At 42.5% G+C, this 21209-nt stretch overlaps 1 protein-coding gene across 14 annotated transcripts in view; it reads right to left on the bottom strand.

The window, feature by feature from the left end:
• CDC25C (cell division cycle 25C) overlaps positions 1–21209 on the bottom strand; it is a 62183-nt gene that overhangs the window by 21273 nt on the left and 19701 nt on the right. For 12 of the 14 annotated variants that reach the window (XM_035285663.3, XM_035285656.3, XM_035285716.3 and 9 more), the window contains one exon: positions 20919–21074. The exons of the other annotated variants lie outside the window; for them this stretch is intronic. In XM_035285663.3, the coding sequence (XP_035141554.1) occupies positions 20919–21074 (156 nt within the window). The remainder of the gene's footprint in view (positions 1–20918; positions 21075–21209) is intronic. 14 annotated transcript variants of the gene reach the window in all.

The raw sequence follows: 21209 nt of genomic DNA on the forward strand, positions 1-21209 counted from the left end.
GAGTGAGCCACTGCATCCGGCCAATCATCCTATTCTTTTTTTTTGGGTGGGGGGGGAGGAAGGCAGGAAGGGAGGGAAGAAGGGAGGAAGGAAGGGATGAAGGAAGGAAGGAAGGGAGGAAGCATGGAGGGAGGTAGGGAGGGAAGGGAAGGAAGGAAATCAAGCAATGAGAGAGACATTGCCGACTTGGATCTAGAGGTTTACAAGTTGATTTCTTTTTTTTTGAGAGAAGGAAAGAAAAAAAATATAAGTAAAGGAGAGGAAGAAACAGGAAGAGAAAGAGGGAGAGTAAATGGAAATATTGCTTTATTTTGAAAAAAAATTGAGTATTAATAATGGCCAATCAATGTTTCATTTAAACTTATGGGTAGGTGTGATGTGGTATTGACAAGAATGTATATTTTGTGTATTTGAAGTGGAGATCTCTATAAATATTTATTAAGTTTACTTGTTCCGGATCTGAGTTCGTGTCCTTGATATCCTTATTAATTTTCTCTCATTGAATCTAAGTCTCGTATCTGGGTGTTAGGATCGTTAGCTCTTGTTGTTGCATTGATCCTTTTACCACTGTTGCTTTAAAATCTATTTTATCCGATACGAGAATTGCAACTCCTGCTTTTTATTTATTTATTATTTATTTTTGCTCTCCATTTGGTTGGTAAATCTTTCTTCATCCCTTTGTTTTGAGTCTTTGTGTATCCTTGCATGTGAAACAGGTCTGGATGTAACATGCCGTTGGGTTTTGGCTGTGTCTTTTGATTGGGGGATTTAGTCAATTTATATTTAGGGTTACTGCCATTTGATGTTGACCGGCTGTTTTATCCATTCGTTGGTATAAATTCTTCTTTATGTTGGTGCTCTTTACTTTATGGTGTATTTTTAGAAAGGCTAATACTGGTTGTTTCTTTCTGTGTGTAATGCTTCTTTCAGAAGCTCTTGTAAAGCGGGCCTGGTGGTAATAAAATCTCCGAGTTCTTGCTTGTTCATAAAAGATTTTATTTTTCCTTCAGTTGTGAAGCTTAGTTTGGCTGGATATGAAATTCTGGGCTGAAGGTTCTGTTCTTTGAGGATGTTGAATATTGGCCCCCACTCTCTTCTGGCTTGTAGAGTTTCTGCTGAGAGATCTGCTGTAAGTCTGATAGGCTTGCCTTTGTGGGTAATTTGACCTATCTCTCTGGCTGCCCTTAGTATTTTCTCCTTCGTTTCAACCCTGGTGAATCTAACGATTATGTGCCTTGGGGTTGCTCTTCTTGAGGAATATCTTTGTGGTGTTCTCCGTATTACCTGGGGTTGAATGTTGACCTGCTTTGCTAGTTTAGGAAAATTTTCCTGAATAATATCCTGAAGGGTATTTTCCAGCTTTGATTCATTCTCTCCGTCGCATTCAGGTACGCCTATCAAATGTAAATTTGGTCTTTTCACATAGTCCCACATTTCTTGGAGACTTTGTTCATTCCTTTTTATCCTTTTTTCTCTAATCTTTTCTTCACGTTTTATTTCATTAAGTTGGACTTTGACCTCTGATATCCCTTCTTCTGCTTGAACAATTCGAGTGTTTAAACCTGTGCATACTTCTCGGAGTTCCTGTATTGTATTCTTTAATTCCATTAATTCACTCATACTCCTCTCTAAGTTGTCTATTCTCAATAGGATTTCATCAAACCTTTTTTCAAAGTTCCTAGTTTCTTTACATTGGGCTACAACATGGTCTTTTAGCTCACCGAAGTTTCTTATTATCCATTCCTTGAAGAGTGATTCTGTCATCAGGATGCGCTCGTTCTCCATCAAGCCTTGTTCCATTGTTGATGTGGAACTGTGATCATCTTTAGAGGGAGAGGCGTTCTGATTTTGAGTATTCTCAGCTTTTTTACGCTGGTTTCTTCTCGTCATTGGAAATTTATCCTCCTGCCGTCTTTGAAATTACCAACTTTCAGATTAGGTCTCTTGAGTGGACGTCCAGGTTGTTAGTTCCCAGGGCCAGAGCAGCGGCGTTAAAACTGATGGTGCTTTTCTGCCCAGGATTCTCCTGTCTGGCTTCCTTCCTGTGTCCGTAGTAGGCGACTCTGCCTTCCCAGGACTCCAAACCTCGGTCAGAAGGGGAACCCGTCCCGTTTACTCTGCGCCGAGTGCTGCCGCACCGAGGTGCCGTCACTGCCGCTGCGCCGGGCTCTGGTATTGTGCTGGGGGCCCGGGCCGGTCCTCCAAATGTGTTTACTCTGCTCCGAGAGCTGCCGCGCCGAGGTGCGGGTGGAACCGCTGCGCCGGCCATGAGAGTCACGCTGGCGACCCGTGTGTTTCCTCCACTGGGGGATCTTCTGCTCCGTGAGCAACGAGACTTTGTCTGAAAGTGTGGCGTCCTCTAGTTCTCCGCGCCTTCCCTGAGAGCTGCAATCTCGGGATGTTAGCGATCAGCCATCTTGGATCGTTCCTTCCAATCATCCTATTCTTAACCAAATATCTTTCCACTTATGGAGGTCTTCCCTTATTATTCTCCATTTAAAGGTTTCCTTCTATTAGTCACTATTTCAGCCCCCATTTTGTTTCCGTCATTACACTTGGACTATTTGCAATTACTAAATTATTATTATTATTAGAGACAGGGTCTTCCTCTGACACCCAGGCTGGATTGCCCAGGCATGATTATAGCTCGCTGTAGCCTTGAACTCCTCTGGAGTAGCTGGGACTACAAGTGCATGCCACCATGCCTGGCTAATTTTTATTTTTATAGCGATGGGGGCTATGTTTCAGAGCAGGTCTCAAACACTGCCTCAAACTATTCTCCAGCCTTAGCCTCCCAAAATATTGGGATTATAAGTGTGAGCCACCACACCCAGCCCAATAGCTAAATTATTTTATCTGTTATGGCAGACATTTGCAATTTGGCTGCCCAGCATATTGCTTCAGTAAAATCTCAAGTTAGAGAGGCAGTCCTGCCTCCTAATGAGGAGGCCAACAGGGAACAGATATTCCCTTTTCCACACCCTTAGGACCAACTAGATATTCCTGCCTGGGATTTTGAACCTTGAAGAGGCTCAAAAAGCAAAGGGTTGGTCCAGACTTTTTATGGTTGCTGCAGCACAGTGGAGAATATAGTAGCTGGTAGCAAATATCCATGAGCAGCACAGTCTATCTAGCAGCAAGCCTGATCATGCTCCATAGCAGGATGCCAATAACAGTGGCATTGAGTGTCCAGCCAGCAAGTGGTGGCATCCTGAGCACAATGTTCCTGGAATAGTATTTTAGCCAGGCCTTACTTTGTTTTCCAGCCTTCCTTGTAATTCAGTGTTCCTCACTATCCTCCAGAAAAATCTCTTTTCTGCTTGAGGAAACTAAAATCAGTTTCTGTTATTTGCAACCAATAACTCTAACTAGAATATCTATAAACTTTTTTTTTTTTTTTTTGCCTAAAGCTTTTTTTCTTTCTTTTTTTTTTTTTAAGGAGCAGGCTGAGCCTCTTAGGGTCTGTGTCCTGATACTGTCCCAACAGGGTGACCAGGGGTGGGAAGACACAGGAACTCCAGGGTGCTAGGCTCTTTTTGTCTTTCCTTTTTTTCTTTCTTTTCTTTTCTTTCCTTTTTTTTTTTTAAGAGGGAAAAAGAGAAAAAGAAGGGGAAAAAAAGAAAAAGAGGGAAAAAGGAATATTACTTCATTCCTAAAATGGGTTTCAATAATGGCTGATCAATATTTTGAGTGTTTAAAGTGGTTAATGCATATTTTATGTGTTTAAAATGGAGACCTCTATTGTGTTTATTTGTTCTGGCTCTGAGTTCAAGTCCTGGATATCGTTATCAATTTGCTGTCTCATTGAATCTAAATCTCATTATGTGTCTTATGTATCTGGGTGTTAAGATCTCTTATTGTTACATTAATCCTTTTACCCTTGCATCCTTGTAGCTTTCAAATCTATTTTATTAAGTATGAGAATTGCAACTCCTGCTTTTTATTTATTTATTTTTGCTCTCCATTTGGTTGGTGCGTTTTTTTCCATCCCCTTGTTTTGAGTCTTTGTATATCTTTAGATATATCGTTAGATTTTGTGGATAATGTATATTTTGTGTGTTTAAAATGGAGAGCTCTATTGAGTTTATTTGCTCTGGATCTTAGTTCCAGTCCCGGATATCGTTATCAATTTTCTGTCTCATTGTATCTAAATCTCATTATGGGTCTTATGTATCTGGGTGTTAAGATCTCTTATTATTACATTAATCCTTTTACCCTTGTATCCTTGTAGCTTTGAAATCTATTTTGTCAAATGTGAAAATTGCAACTCCTGCTTTTTATTTATTTATTTTTGCTCTCCATTTGGTTGGTACTTTTTTTTTTCCAACCCTTTATTTTGAGTCTATGTATATCTTTGGATATACCGTTAGATTTTGTCTGTATCTTTTGATTGGGAGATTTGGTAGATTTAAATTTAGGGTTGCTGCCATTTGCTATTAACTGGCTATTTTGTCCTTTCGTTGATAAAAATTCTTCTTTATGTTAATGCTCTTTACTTTTTGGTGTATTTTTAGAAAGGGTCATACTGGTTGTTCCTTTCTGTGTATAATGCTTCTTTTAGAAGTTCTTGTAATGCAGGCCTGGTGGTAATAAAATCTCTGAGTACTTGCTTGTTCCTAAAAGATTTTATTTTTCCTTCAAATGTAAAGCTTAAATTGGCAGGATATGAAATTCTGGGCTGAAAGTTCTGTTGATTAAGTATATTGAATATTGGCCCCCACTCTCTTCTAGCTTGTAGGGTTTCCGTTGAGAGATCTGCTGTAAGCCTAATAGGCTTCCCTTTATGGGTAACTTGATCTTTCTCTCTGGCTGCCCTTAATATTTTCTCCTTCGTTTCGATCTTGGTGAATCTAACAATTATGTGCCTTGGGGTTGGTCTTCTTGAGGAACATCTTTGTGGTGTTCTCTGTATTGCCTGGGGTTAAATAGTGTCCTGCTTTGCTAAATTAGGAAAATTTTCCTGGATAATGTCCTGGAGAGTATTTTCCAGCTTGAATTCATTTTCTCCGTCACATTCAGGTACACCAATCAAGCGTATATTAGGTCTTTTCACATAGTCCCATATTGCTTGGAGACTTTGCTCATTCCTTTTTATCCTTTTTTCTCTGTTCTTGTCTTGTCGTTTTGTTTCATTAAGTTGGTCTTCGACCTCTGATACCCTTTCTTCTGCTTGATCCATTCAGCTGTTTAAGCTTGTACATATTTCACTAAGTTCTCGTGTTGTATTTTTCAACTCCATAAGTTCATTTGTATTCCTCTCTATATTGTCTATTCTTTTCAACATTTCATCTAACCTTTTTTCCAAGTTCTTAGTTTCTTTACATTGGGTTAGAACAAGTTCCTTTAACTCCCAGAAGTTTCTTATCATCCACCTTTTAAAGCCTACTTCAGATAATGGAACACAGTCCTTTTCCATCAGGGCTTGTTCCGTTACTGATGAGTCCTTTTCCATCAGGGCTTGTTCGGTTGCTGATGAGTCCTTTTCCAACAGGGCTTGTTCCGTTGCTGATGGGTTCTGATTTTGAGTATACTCGGCCTTCTTAGGCTGTTTTTTTCCCTTCATTGTAGATGAACCGCCTTTCTAATTAGGTTTCTGAGTCAACGTCCGACTTATTGATTCCCAGTGCTGGGATCCGAGCAACCCACTGTAGCAGCCTAAATAGCAGCGATAAGACTGATGGTGCTCTTCTGCCCGGGAATCTCTGGTCTGGCTTCCCTCTTGAGTCCGCAACAAGCGGCTCTGACTTCCTGGAGCTCCAAACTCCGGTCAGTAGGGGAAGCAGTCCCGTTGGCTCTGCATGAAGAGCTGCTGCACCGAGACGCCGGCAAAACCGTGGCGGCGGCCACAAGAGTCGCGCTGGCGACCCGTGGGGCTCCTCCACTGGGAATCGGCTAATCGGTGAGTGACGAAAATTCGTCTAAAGATGTGGCGTCGTCTCGTTCTCTGAGCTTTCACTGGGAGCTACAATCCTGAGCTGTTAGTGGTCGGCCATCTTGGATCCGAATATCTATAAACTTGATGGAAAATGTTGTTGTTTTGATGCAACCCTAACAAGAATATAAGTTCTAGTCTGTTTTGTTCATCATTGTATCACCAGTGCCTGCCACACTGCCCAACATGTAACAGGTACTCAATAATCATTTTTTAAATAAACAAATGAGTGAGAAATCACTAAGGTTACAATAATCTCCAAGGAGGTCACTGCTTTATACAGGTATCTATTTATTTCCATTTATTATTATTAATATTTTTGTGAGACAGGGTCTCACTCTGTCACCCAGGAAGGAGTGCAGTGGGGCAATCTTGGCTTACTACAACCTCCACCTCCCGGGTTCAAGCAATTCTCCTTCCTCAGCCTCCCAAATAGCTAGGATTATAGGTGCTTACCACCATGCCTGGCTAATTTTTCTATTTTTAGTAGAGATGTGGTTTCATCACATTGGCCAGGCTGGTCTCAAATTCCTGACTTCAGGTGCCTGCCTGTCTTGACCTCCCAAAGTGCTGGGATTACAGGCATGAGCCACTGTGCCCGGCAGTAAACCAGTAACAACAAAAAAAAAATACCTATCCCTTTTCTTTTCTTTCTTTTTTTTTTTTTTTTTTGAGATGGAGTCTCACTCTGTTGCCCAGGCTGGAGTGCAGTGGCACAATCTCAGCTCGCTGCAACCTCCACATCCCAGGAAGTGATTCTCCTTCCTCAGCCTCCTTAGTAGCTGGGATTACAGGTGCATGCCACCATGCCTGGCTAATTTTTGTATTTTGAGTAGAGATGCGGTTTTGCCATGTTGGCCAGACTGGTCTCAAACTCCTGACCTCAAGTGATCCGCCCAACTTGGACTCCCAAAGTGGTGGGATTACAGGCATGAGCCACCATGCCCAGCACCCTATCCCTTTTCTAACCTAAAACCAACTGCTATGCATATTCTTATAGGGTAGGCCATCAATCAAAAATGACTTTATGGCCATGCATGATGGCTCACACCTGTAATCCTAGCACTTTGGGAGGGTGAGGTGGAAGGATCACTTGAGCCCAGGAGTTAAGACCAGCCTGGGCACCACAGCAAAACTGTCTCTACAAATATTAGCTGGGCATGGTAGCACGTGCCTATAGTCTCGGCTACTCAGGAGGCTGAGATGGAAGAATCACCTGAGCCCAGGAAGCTGTGACCTACGGTGAGCCCTGATCATGCCACTGCACTCTAGCCTGGAAGACAGAGGGAGACTGTCTCAAAAAAAAAGAAAGAAAGAGAGAGAGAGAGAAAGAAAGAAAGAAAGAGAATGACTTCATAAGAGTTACAATCTAAGAAAATGAGCCCATAAAGGGACAATTTTTAAACATTTTTTTACTTAATTATTTGTATTTTCTGCCAAGGCTCTATTGTCTAAATATTTTCAAAGACCATAAAAATGCACTTTGAGAGGCCAAGGCAAAAAAAAACAAAAAATTAAAAACTTAAAAAAAAAAAAAGAACAGCCGGGCACAGTGGCTCACGCCTATAATCCCAGCACGTTGGGAGGCCGAGGCGGGTGGATCATGAGGTCAAGAGATCAAGACCATCCTCGTCAACATGGTGAAACCCTGTCTCTACTAAAAATACAAAAAATTAGCTGGGCATGGTGGCATGTGCCTGTAATCCCAGCTACTCAGGAGACTGAGGCAGGAGAATTGCCTGAACCCAGGAGGCAGAGGTTGCGGTGAGCCAAGATCGCGCCATTGCACTCCAGCCTGGGTAACAAGAGCGAAACTCCGTCTCAAAAAAAAAAAAAAAGAACAACAACAAAAAAAGAGAGGCCAAGGCAGGGGAAACACTTGAGCTCAGGTGAGATCAGCCTGGACAACATAAAAGACCCTGTTTCTTTAAAAACAAAACAAAACAAAAACTCATAGCCCTATGTCATTCTTCTACCTAACCAAAACGAAACTTCCAGAGCAGTGGTCCCCAACCTTTTTGGTACTTGGGACGAATTTTGTAGAAGACATTTTTTTCATGGACCTGGGTGGGGATACAGTTTCAGGATGAAACTGTTCCACCTCAGATCATCATCAGTCATTAGATTCTCAGATTCTCATAAGGAACAGACAAGAGTCCACCTTTAACAGACTCTAATGCAGCAACTGATCTGACAGGAGGCAGAGCTCAGGTGTTAATGCTCACTGGCACCTCCTACTGTGCAGCCTGGTTCCTGTACTGGGGACCCCTGTTCCAGAGTATTCCCTGGGGTCAATCTATTTTAAGACCATGCTTTTCTACTGTCCATATTATGCAATTTAGAATGATATTTCTGAGACTATGAAAGATCTTCAATCACCAGAGATTCAATTATGTTCACTGTACTGTACTTTAATTTCATAAAAGCAGATCAACATACCTTAGACAAGTTTTCAACAATGAAATTGAAAATAAAGCTGGGCGCAGTGGTTCAAGCCTGTAATCCCAGAACTTTGGGAGGCCAAGGCAGGTGGATCATGCGGTCAAGAGATCGAGACCATCCCGGTCAACATGGTGAAACCCCGTCTCTACTAAAAATACAAAAAGTTAGCTGGGCATGGTGGCGCGCACCTGTAGTCCCAGCTACTCGGGAGGCTGAGGCAGGAGAATTGCTTGAACCCAGGAGGCGGAGGTTGCAGTGAGCCGAGATCGTGCCATTGCACTCCAGTCTGGGTAACAACAGCGAAACTCCATCTCGGGAAAAAAAAAAAAAAAAAGAGAGAGAGAAAATAAAATAAAATAATTTTTAAAGTTAATATTAAATTCAATTTGCTAATTTAATACCAGTTGAGACTTAACTATATTAATTACAATATTCTGCAAAGGTGACATATTTGTAAAAGTGATGCTAAATGTTCATTTTACATTGCTCTTTTTCAGAAGCCCTAGAAACCTTTTCCCCATGCTGACTATTCCTAACTTGCTATTTTTCTATAGAACTACTATCCATTATCAGCAAGTCCTCAAAACTGTTTATGTTTTAGGAAGGTCACTGTCAATTCTCCCAACATCCATCCACCTTCTTCAGATTGTATCTGTTCTTTTTTCCCACAAACCAATGAAATTAAAAATAAAATAGGATTTAATACTATGTTGTAGAACATGGCTGTGCGCAGTGGCTCACACCTATAATCCCAGCACTTTGGGAGGCCGAGGCGGGTAGATCACCTGAGGTTGGGAGTTCATACCAACCTAACCAACATGGAGAAACCCTGTCTCTACTAAAAATACAAAACTAGCCAGGCATGGTAGCACATGCCTGAAATCCCAGCTACCCAGGAGGCTGAGACAGGAGAATCACTTGAATCCCGGAGGCAGAGGCTGCAGTGAGCCGAGATCGCACCATTACACTCCAGCCTGGGCAACAAGAGCAAAACTCCATTTCAAAAAAAAAGAACATAACTCTCAAAATTTAGTGTGCATCAGAATTACCTGGGAGAATTGCTAAAAACAGGCTCCAGAGTCAGTAGATCCTAGTTTAAACCCTGGCTCTACTGCTTCTATGTAATCATGAGTATCAAACCTTACCTCATGACCCAGTGAACTCCCCTCAAAGAGAGATAATAGTCATCTTTCAGGGTTGATATGAGAATGAATTGTGACTAAGGATATATACTGCTTAGCACACGGTGCTAAGTAGTCAATAAATGGGAACTCTTATTATTGCCTGGCTCTCATTTTTCCTTTCCATTCTAGTCCCTGTACTATCTTCGATACTAAAACTCATTGTTTTTTCCACATTCTTACAATGTCCACTGACAACACTTTGGAGAGCATGACTTCACAATACTTCCGCTAAGCTTCTCTAGCACTCTACATCAGGCTCTCAACAAACTAGGATTAAAATAAATAAATAAAAATACTTCTTTTTATTTTTTGAGATAGACCCTCACTCAGCCACCCAGGCTGGAGCACAGTGGAGCAATCTCAGCTCACTGCAACTTCTGCCTCCTGGACTCAAGCAATTCTCCTGCCTCAGCCTCCCGAGGAGCTGGGACTACAGGCACACGCCACCACACCCAGTTTATTTTTGTATTTTTAGTAGAAACGAGGTTTCACCTTGTTGGTCAGGCTGGTCTCGAACTCCTGACCTCATGATCCACCCGCCCCTGCCTCCCAAAGTGCTGGGATTACAGGTGTGAGCCACTGTGCCTGGCAAAAATACTTCATTCTTAAAAGGGAAAATTAGGCTGGGTGCGGTGACTCATACATGTAATCTCAGCGCTTTGGGAGGCTGAGGTGGGTGGATCATGAGGTCAGGAGTTTGGGACCAGCCTGGCCAACATGGTGAAACCCCATCTCTACTAAAAATACAAAAAATTAGCCAGGCATGGTGGCAGGTACCTATCATACTACCTACTCGGGAGGCTGAAGCAGGAGAATCTCTTGAACCCAGGAGGCAGAGGTTGCAGTGAGCCAAGATCAGGCCATTGCACTCCAGCCTAGGTAAAAGAGCGAAACTCTGTCTCAAAAAAAAAAAAAAAAACCGGGATGGGGGTAAATTTTAAAAAGTAAAATAAAAATAAAAAATAAAAATTGCAACCATAATCTGTTACTATAATACCAAGAGCTCAAACGTGGCATGTACTCAAACTGACTAATATCTCCTATAGCTCTCAAAAACTCTATTTTCTTTTCTTTTTTTTTTGAGATGGAGTCTTGCTCTGTCACCCAGGATGGAGTTCAGCGGCACGATCTGCAACTGCCACCTCTCAAGTTAAAGCAGTTCTCCTGCCTCAGCCTCCCAAGTAGCTGGGATTACAGGTGTCTGCCAACAAGCCCTGCTAATTGTTCTATTCTTAGTAGAGACAAGGTTCATCATGTTAGCCAGGCTGTTAAACTCCTGACCTCCAGTGATCTGCCTGTCTCAGCCTCCCAAAGTGTTGGGATTACAGACGTGAACCACCGCGCCCGGCCTAGGTCTCAAAACTTTCTAAACCAGCCACTTTACACCTTCTCAGCAACTTTCAATTATATTACTGTTCTTACTTTACTATGTCCACCTAATGATACTTGGCGCTTTAGCCAGGCTTTGAATCATCACTGACTTGCCTGCTGCCTTCACCACCACCTATTCTTCCTCAACCCCTTATTTATCCACCATTGGCAATCTTTAACCCTTACTATCATCCCTGGAGTTTCAAAGTCTCCAATCTCGCTTTCAGGCCAGAACATTCTTGTTGGAAGACATCTGCAACAAGTGCCATGCAGGTCTACCTGATAATACCCTCACAGGACCCTACAAATATCATCTTACTAGCCTTTTAGTAATTCTACAGTCCCCAAACGTCAATTACAACCTTCTTCACACACTTTTAAGACTCTCACCTCACAATCTCCTCTCAATAATCAGATTGCTTCCATTTTTACTTTGCTGAGGACATCAAGGCCATTGAGCATCCCCTCACCTATCAGACTTCTTCATAACTACACATATTTTAGTCCCTATACTACAATAATTAAGCACTAACACTATACTATAATAATTAAGCACTATTAATTGACAAATATTGTTCTACATGATTTATGTGTAATTAACTCATTCAATCCTGACAACAACTCAAGAAATTGAACACAAGGAGATCATATGACTCACCTACAGTCATTTATCTAAAACTTGAAGAGTCAAGCTATAAATCCAGGTAGTCTGCCTCCAGAGGTTACTTCTCAGACCACTGAGCTCCACTGATTCACATGCTCTTAACTTTTCCCACTGATCCTGAATAATTTCAAAGTCATCCTTTGATAGGGACTGGGAAAGGTGGTCATACAGGGTTAGTTATCCTTAGCTGTTCTGTTTTAACTTTTCTACAAAGGAGAATATATTCAAGGATGATTTGTGAAATTAAAAATTCATAAAATGACTTACTACAGAGCTACAGTAAACAATGTGGCACTGGCATAAAGACAGACATAGAGACTAATGGAATAGAATAGAACCAAGAAATAAACTCTCGCATATATAGTTAAATGATTTTTGAAAAGGGTGCCAAGACCATTCAGTGAGGAAAGGATAGTTTTTTCAACAATTAGTGCTGAGACAACTGGATTTCCACATGTAAAAGAACAAAGTTAAAGCCTTCTCTTATACGATATACATGCATTAACTCAAAATGAATCAAAGACCTAAACTTAAGAGCTATAATTATAAAACTTTTTAAAGGAAACAGGGAGATTACCCAGTGACTCACATCTGTAATGGCAGTACCTTGGCAGGCCATTACAAGATTAAGATTGCTTGAGGCCAGAATTTTGAGACCAGCAGAGTAACACTCCCATCCCTACAAAAAACAAATTAGCCAGGTGTGGTGGTGCATGCCTGTAGTATTAGCTACCATGGACACCGAGGTGGGAGGATCGCTTGAGGCCAGGGGTTTGAAGTTACAGTGAGTTATGTGATCATATCACTGTATTCCAGCCTGGGTGAGACCCCATCCCTACGATTTAAAAAAAAAAAAAGGTGGGGAGGGGGGTGAGGAAAGCTGTATGACATTGAATTTGGCAATAATTTCTCAGATATAACACCAAAGGCACAATCAACAAAAAAAGTGGACAAATAGACTTCATCAAAATTAAACACTTTTTTGCATCAAAGGACACAATCAACAGAGTGAATAGGCAACCAACAGAATAGGAAAAAATATTTGCAAATCATTTATCTGATAAGGGATTGATATCTAGAATATATAAAGAACTACAATTCAACAACAACAAAAGAAACAACTCAATTAAAAAATGGGCAAAGGGAGGATTGGAGCTCTCGTTGAATCCGCGGAGAGAGACATGGATGAATCTGGAGAACATCATCCTCAGCAAACTGACACAAGAACAGAAATTGAAACACCGCATATTCTCACTCATAGGCGGGTGATGAAAAATGAGAACACATGGACACAGAAAGGGAAGTACTAAACACTGGGGTCTATTGGGGGGAAAAGGGGAGGGCCAGTGGGAGGGGGAGGTGGGGAGGGATAGCCTGGGGAGAAATGCCAAACGTGGGTGAAGGGGAAAAGGAAAGCAAAGCACACTGCCATGTGTGTACCTACGCAACTGTCTTGCATGCTCCGCTTATGTACCCCAAAACCTAAAATCCAATAAAAAATTAAAAAAAAAAAATGATGAAAAGAAGAAACTACCTGTCTCTACAAAAAAAAAAAAAAAAAAAAATGGGCAAAGGACTTGAATAGACACTTCTCCAAAGAAGATATACGAATGGCCAGTAAGCATATGAAAAGGTGTTCGACATCACTAATCATTAGGGAAATGCAAATCAAAATTAAAATGAGATACCACTTCATAGTCATCAGGATGGATATTATCAAAATCAGAAAATAACAAGTGTTGGCTATGATCTGGAGAAACTGGGACACTTGTGCATTGTTGGTGGGAATGTAAAATGGAACAGTTGCTGTGAAAACACGAGTTTCTCAAAAAACTAAACATAGAATAACCATATGACCCAACAATTTCACTTCTGGATATATACCCTAAAGAACTGAGGCTGGGTGTGATGGCTCATGCCTGTAATCCCAGCACTTTGGGAGGCTGAGGCAGGTGGATAACCTGAGGTCAGAAGTTCGAGACCAGCCTGACCAACATGGTGAAACTGTCTCTACTAAAAATATAAAAAATTAGCCAGGTGTGGTGGTGCATGCCTGTAGTCCCAGCTACTTGGGAGGCAGAGGCAGGAGAATCAGATGAACCCAGGAGGCAGAGGTTGCAATGAGCCAAGATTATGCCATTGCATTCCAGCCTGGGCAACAAGAGTGAAATTTTGTCTCAAAAAAGAAAAAAAAAAGAAGGGAAAGCGGGGCCAGGTATAGTGGTTCATAAACCTGTAATCCTAATTACTTGGAAGGCTGAGATGGGGGAACTGCTTGAGCCCAAGAGTTCAAGGCTACAATGAGCCATGATCACATCACTGCACTGCAGCCTGGGCAACTGAGTGAGACCCTGTCTCCAAAAAAGTGAAAGAACTGAAAGCAAGGACACACAGAGATATTTGTAAACCAATTTTCATAGCAACAATATTCACAATTGCCAAAAGGTTGAAACCCAAATATCACAAAATGTGGTATACACACACAATGGAATATTACTCTGGTATAGAAAGGAATGAAATTATGATACATGCTATAACACAGAGAAAGCTGAGGACATTATGCTAATTGAAATAAGCCCGTTACAAAACAAAAAAACCCTGTATCCTTCCACTTTCCAGAGATATCTAGAATAATCAAATGTATAATTATTCTATACTTTCTATAGAAAGTAGAATGGTGGTTGCCAGAGGCTGGGAGGGGGGAAAAATGAGAAGTTGTTTTATGGGTACAGAGTATCAGTTTTCCAAAAAAGAGTTCTGGAGATTGGTTACACAATGATGTAAATGTATGTAATACTACCAAACTATACGCTCAAAAATAGTTATGATGATAAAGATTATGTGCATTTTACAATTTAATATAAACCTGATTTTAAAAAAAAAGAGAATGAAATTCTGATACATGTTACAACACTGATTATCAATGAAAACATTATACTATGAGATATATGCCACAGACAAAAGGACAAATATTGTATGCTTCCATTTATATGAGGTACCTAGAGCAGTCAAATTCATAGAGGGCAGAAAATAGAATAGTTACTAGGGGCTGGGGAAGGGAGAAAAAATGGGAGTTCTTGTTTACTGGGTACAGAATTGTTTGGGGGGCCAGGTGCAATGGCTCACCTGTAATCCCAGCACTTTGGGAGGGTGAGGTGGGCAGATCACCTGAGGTCAGGTATTCAAGAGCAGCCTGACCAAAATGGTGAAACCTTGTTTCTCCTAATAATACAAAAAAATCAGCTGGCCGTGGTGGTGCACACTTGGAATCCTAGCTACTCGGGAGGCTGAGGCAGGAGAATCACTTGAACCCGGGAGGTGGAGATTCTAGTGAGCCAAGATCATGCCACTGTACTCCAGCCTGGGCTACAGAGCAAGACTCAGTTTCAAAAAAAAAAAAAATGTTTGCTTGGGGTAATAAAAAAATCCTAGAGATGGGTAAGTACACTCAATAAAATGAAGGCACTTAATACCACTAAACTGTACACTTATCTTCCCAGACTTTCTCTTCACTTTAAACTTAGAGGCATTAGCTTTCATTTTCTCCTCTATACAGCTGGCCCTGAAATGTACATTTCTCATCCTGTAGCCTCAACTCCTCATTTAGAATTTCCATCTAAATTTCCTCCTTAGCATCTCTAACTTAATGTCCAAAACAGAACATATCTATTCCCTCTGAATCCACCCTTCTTTTCAACTTCATTATAGTGTTGTCACCATTTCTCCAGCTAGTCAGGGTAAAGTCAAAAGTAATACCCTCCCAAACACCTATGTCCTTTTTTCATATCATCCTGTTATTCGTAGCACTTTTTTTTTTTTTTTTGAGATGGAGTCTCATTCTTTTGCCCAGGCTGGAGAGCATTGGTACAATCTCTGCTCATTGCAAACTTCACATCCTGGGTTCGAGTGATTCTCCTACCTCAGCCTCCCAAGCAGCTGACATTACCCACTATCACACACACCCATATAATTTTTGTATTTTTAGTAGAGACGAGGTTTCACCAGGTTGGCCAGGCTGGTCTAGACCTCCTGACCTCAGGTGATCTGCCTAACTCAACCTCCCAAAGTTCTGAGATTATAGGTGTGAGTCACCACTCCTGGCCCATAGCACTTTTTTTCTTTTTTCTTTTTTTTGAGATGGAGTTTTGCTCCTGTTGCCCAGGCTGGAGTGCAATGGAGCGATCTCGGCTCACATCTCCACTTCCCAGGTTCAAGTGATTCTCCTGCCTCAGCCTCCTGAGTAGCTGGGATTACAGCTGCCCGCCACCACACCTGGCTAATTTTATTTGTCTGTATTTTTAGTAGAGACAGGGTTTTGCCATGTTGGACAGGCTGGTCTTGAACTCCTGGCTTCAGGTGATCCACCTGTCTCAATCTCCTAAAGTGTTGGGATTACAGGTGTGAGCCCCCGAGCCCAACCAGTACTTTTTTTTTTTTGAGACACAGTCTCACTATGTTGCCCAAGCTGGAGTGCAATGGTGTGATCTCAGCTTACTGCAGCCTCCACTACCTGGGTTCAAGTTCAAGATTCTCCTGCCCCAGGCACCCAAGTAGCTGAGATTACAGGCACTCACCACCATACCTGGCTAATTTTTGTATTTTTAGTAAAAATAGGGTTTCATCATGTTGGCCAGGCAGCTCTTGAACTCCTGGCCTCAAGTGATCCATCCACTTCAGCCTCCCAATGTGCTGGGATTACAGGCATGAGCCACCATGCCTGGCCTCATATAATTTTTACTACAGTATGTTGTTGTAATTGTTCTATTTTATTAGTTATTATTGTTAATCCCTTACTATGCCTAAGTAAAAAACTCCATCACAGGTATACATGCATAGGAAAAGCATAGCATATATAGGGTTCAGTACTGTCTGCAATTTTAGGCATCCATGGGGGGTTTCAGAATGCATTCCCTGTGGATAACAGGTTACTACTGTATTATAAACTGCTCTTTAGGGTTTGTTTTTTTTTTCTATTTTATTGAGGTATAAATGACAAAATTCAACTAAAGGAGTACAATGTAATGATTTATGTATATATTATGTAAAGATTACCACAATGAACTTAATTAACATATCCTTCATCATACAGTTACCTTTTATATGTATGTGATGAAGACACAAACTGCTTTTAACATTTTATTCACGACAAGCCTATTGAGGAGGTAGTTTTTAATTATTATGCTCTCCATTTTATAAATTAAAAACTGAGATCAAGTGGTTGTCTTGTGAACAGTCATAACACCAAGTAAATAAAAGAATGAGACTGGATATGGTGGCTCACACTTGTAATTCCAGTACTTTAAGAGGCCAAGGTGATAGCAGCTGCAGCTCCAGAGGGCTTGCTGCCATCATCATACCTGTTGCAGCAGAGAAGCATGGATAGGGCTGCATGATGTGTGGAGGTAGCAGGAGCCCTGCCCTCTTCTGAGTTGGGGCAGGAGCTCCCCTGGTGCTGCTGGAAACCTGGGCCTCCCACTCCATGGAGCAGGCAGGAGCCCTGCCCTCCTAGGTGGTGTTGCAGCCACCCAAGTTGTAGCTGCAGATCTGAGCCTCCCTGTGCTCTTGGCAGGGGCCAGGAGCAGGCAGGATCACTGCCCTCCTGAGTGCAGCTGCAGCCACCCTCCCAGGTGCAGGACCTAAGTATCTCTGCAGCCTGTACCCATGGGGGCCTGGGAAGGCCTGCCCCCTCCCACTTCTCTCTGCTCCCAGCACCCACTCCAATCTCAGAGTGGGGTTGGGGCAAGCCCAGGTGCTGTCACAGTCTTGGGGGGTGTGCACGCCCTCAGGGGAGCACCCTGCAGCCTCTGCCCCCTCCAGAATTTGGGTACAGAGAAGCATTAAGAAGGGAAGCCAAGCAGAGACAGAGAGCTCAGTGCTGGCCTGCAGGTGCACCTTGGTGTGAGCAGCCTGGGTGCCATGGACTGCTGAGAGAGGCAGACAAACTTCTGGATGGAAAGGAGGTTCCCATAAGGCCCCATCTTCAGGCCAGGAAGGGCTTAAAGGCTGCTGCCCACCAGCTGGGGATTTGTGGTGCCTTTTCCAACACTCCATGAACCAATCAGGGAGTACTTTCTTCCCTGTGAGGTCCATAAAAGCCTCAGGCTCAGCCAGAGCAGGGCAGAAGGCAGAGAGACGACCACACAACCAGAGAGGAGAGAGGAGCTATGCTATCTGCTGAGAGCTAGGAAGTCAATGGGGACCTGCCTGCAGAGAGAAGCCACCTACTCCAGGGCCTCCTCTTTGCTGAGAGCTGAATACTGCATAAGACAAACTGCCTATAGAGAGGAGCTGCCCCCTTCTGGTCTCCTCTGAGCTGTTCTAACATTCAATAAAGCTTCTCTTCGTCTTGCTCACCCTTTACTTGTCTGTGTATCTCAACGCAGGACAAGAACTCAGGCAAAGGCACTGCTGACCACAGAGGTTTCTGGCCAGAAAAGCAACACCCTAAAGATCCCGCAACAAAGGCAAGAGGACTGCTGGAGCCCAGGAGTTCCAAACCAGCTTGGGCAACACAGCAAGACCCCATCTCTACAAGTGAGCCAAGATTGCACCACTGCACTCCAGCCAGGATGCCACTGCACTCCAGCGTGGACAACAGAGAAAGATTTCATCTCAAAAAAAAAGGTTTTTTCTAATTAGCTGGACATGGTGGTATGCACCTGCAGTCCTTACTACTCAGGAGACTGAAGTGGGAGGATTGCTTGAGCCCGGGAGTTCACCACTACACTTCAGTCTGGGTGACAGAGTAGAGCAAAAACCTTTCTAATAAACAAATTAATGTTAAAAATAAGGCTGAGCACAGTGGTTCACGCCTGTAATCCCAGCACTTTGGGAGGCCAAGGTGGGCAGATCACCAGAGGTTAGGAGTTCAAGACCAGCCTGATCAACATGGAGAAAACCCGTCTCTATTAAAAATACAAAGTTAGCTGGGCATGGTGGCACATGCCTGTAATCCCAGCTACTCGGGAGGCTGAGGCAAGAGAATCGCTTGAACCTGGGAGGCAGAGGTTGCAGTCAGCTGAGATCATGCCATTGCACTCCAGCCTGGGCAAAAAGAGTGAAACTCTGTCTCAAAAAAATAAAAATAAAAATAAATAAAAGCATGAGAACTAGAATGCAACTGTCCTAACTCCACTATACCACATTGGCCTTGTGAAATGAATAAATTTTAAAGACAAACTCATAGCCCTGCTTGTTTCAAAGAAACAAAGTTGGTTTAGAAATGCTAAATGCAGGCCAGGCACAGTGGCTCACATCTGTAATCCCAGCACTTTGGGAGGCCAAGGCAGACAGATCATGAGGTCAGGAGTTCAAGACCAGCCTGGCCAATATGGTGAAACCCCATGACTACTAAAAATACAAAAATTAGCCAGGCATGGTAGCATGCACCTATGGTCCCAGCTACTTGGGAGGCTTAGGCAAAAGAATCGCTTGAACCCAGGAGCCAGAGGTTGCAGTCAGCTGAGATCATGCCACAGCACTCCAGCCTGGGTGCCACTGCACTCCAGCCTGGGTGACAGAGTGAGATTTTGTTTCAATTAAAAAAAAAAAGCTAAATGCAGGCCAGGCATGGTAGTTCACGCCTGTAATCCCAGCACTTTGGAGGCCAAGGTGTGTGAATCATTTGAGCCCAGGAGTTTGAGACTAGCCTGAGCAACATGGTGAACCCATCTCTATAAAAAAATTTGCCAAGTATGGTGGCATGTGCCTCAGCTACTCAAAGGCTGAGGTGGGAGGACTGCCTGAGCCTTGAAGATTGAGGCTACAGTGAGCTATGATCACACCACTGTACCCCAGCCTGGGCTACAAAGAAAGACCCTGTCCCCTATTTAAAAAAAAAAAAAAAAAAAAAACTAAATGCCTCAGAAACTATCTTCGGCATATCAGTATATAGCCTACAACCCACAGCCTTGAGTTATATCTCTCAGTGATATGGGAAAGGCAAAAGAAACAGAAATCTCTATTATAAAATACCTGAAAAGTCATGTTAGGTATATTCTATACGTTACTATTATCCTGGAGGCATCACTTACACTAGATTACTTCGTTGCTAAACCACTCAAACTACTGACTGGAACCTGTTCACCAGGAGTAAGAAGATTCCTATAGTGACCTGATAACCTATCAGTCAGGTAGCCCTACAGTCTAAAGATAGGTCAGGCTAGGCGTGGTGGCTCATGCCTATAATTGCAGCACTTTGGGAGGCAGGTAGACCACTTGAGGTCAGGAGTTTGAGACCAGCCTGGCCAACATGGCGAAACCCTATCTCTACTAAAATTACAAAAAATCAGCCAGGCATAGTGGTATGCACCTATGATTCCAGGTACTTGGGAGGCTGAGGCAATAGAATCACTTAAACCCAGGAGATGGAGGTTGCAGTGAACCGAGATCACAACACTGTACTCTAGCCTGGGTGACACAGTGAGACCCCATCTCAAATAAATAAATAAGTAAATAAGTAAATAAATTAAGGTTATCACATCTTGTTGATCTCTGTAGCCCTAGCATTTAGTAGAGTGGCTGCTACATATTAGGCATAAAATATTGTTTATTTAAGAACAAATTGTTGGCTGGGCACAGTGACTCACACCTGTAATCTCAGCACTTTGGGAGGCTGAGGCAGGCAGATCACCTGAGGTCCGGAGTTCAAGACTAGCCTGGCCAACATGGCGAAACCCTGTCTCTACCAAAAATACAAAAATTACCCAGGCGTGCATGCCTGTAATCCCAGCTACTCGGGAGGCTGAGGCAGGAGAATTGCTTGAACCTGGGAGGCAGAGGTTGCAGTGAGCCAAAATGGCACCACTGCACTCTAGCCTGGGCAACAGAGCAAGACTCCATCTCAAAAAAAAAAAGAATGAATTGTTAATTAAACTAAATTTGGCCTGAGGATGCCTCTGTACTTGAGTCTTTACATACCAAGTTGCAACCTAACTTAGTCCTTAAACTAACTGAAAGCCTAATTTAGAAATAGACGTTTGTATTAAAAAGCTGAGTCTTAGCAAAGCACAGCAGCTGAGCTTCAGTCAACCATAAGCAATCAACTGTTTAAACCATGTTCAAATAAGGCAGACACATGGCTGTAACCAATTGGGCTGTCTCTGCACCTCACTTCTGTTTTCTGCACTTCATTTCCATTTTCTGTTCATAATACACATAGCAAATGGGAGTTTTACTGAAAGTGTTCTGGCTATGAGGGTTGTTGGATTCACTAGTTATTTTTTTGCTCAAATAAACTCTGCTAAGTTTGATTTGTCTAAAGGTTTTCTTTTAACAGAATGAAGGAATATGAAGAATGCAAAGATACTATTACAGAACACTTTACCTTGGCTTCTTGATCTTCCAGGGAAAACTCCATTAATTCATCTGAAATCTCTTCTGCCTGGTCTTCTCCTAGTTTTGGATTTGTATCCAATTTTGGAACAGCAGTAATAGGACTGCCCAGATATTTCATTTCACTGTCCACCACGTTTCCATTGATCTATCAAGGATATTGACCACATTAAAAACTACTCAAGGCTGGGCGCGGTGGCTCAAGCCTGTAATCCCAGCACTTTGGGAGGCCGAGGCGGTGGATCACGAGGTCAAGAGATCAAGACCATCCCGGTCAACATGG

This window comes from Callithrix jacchus, chromosome 2 (assembly GCF_049354715.1).
Source record: "Callithrix jacchus isolate 240 chromosome 2, calJac240_pri, whole genome shotgun sequence".
Lineage (NCBI taxonomy): Eukaryota > Metazoa > Chordata > Mammalia > Primates > Cebidae > Callithrix > Callithrix jacchus.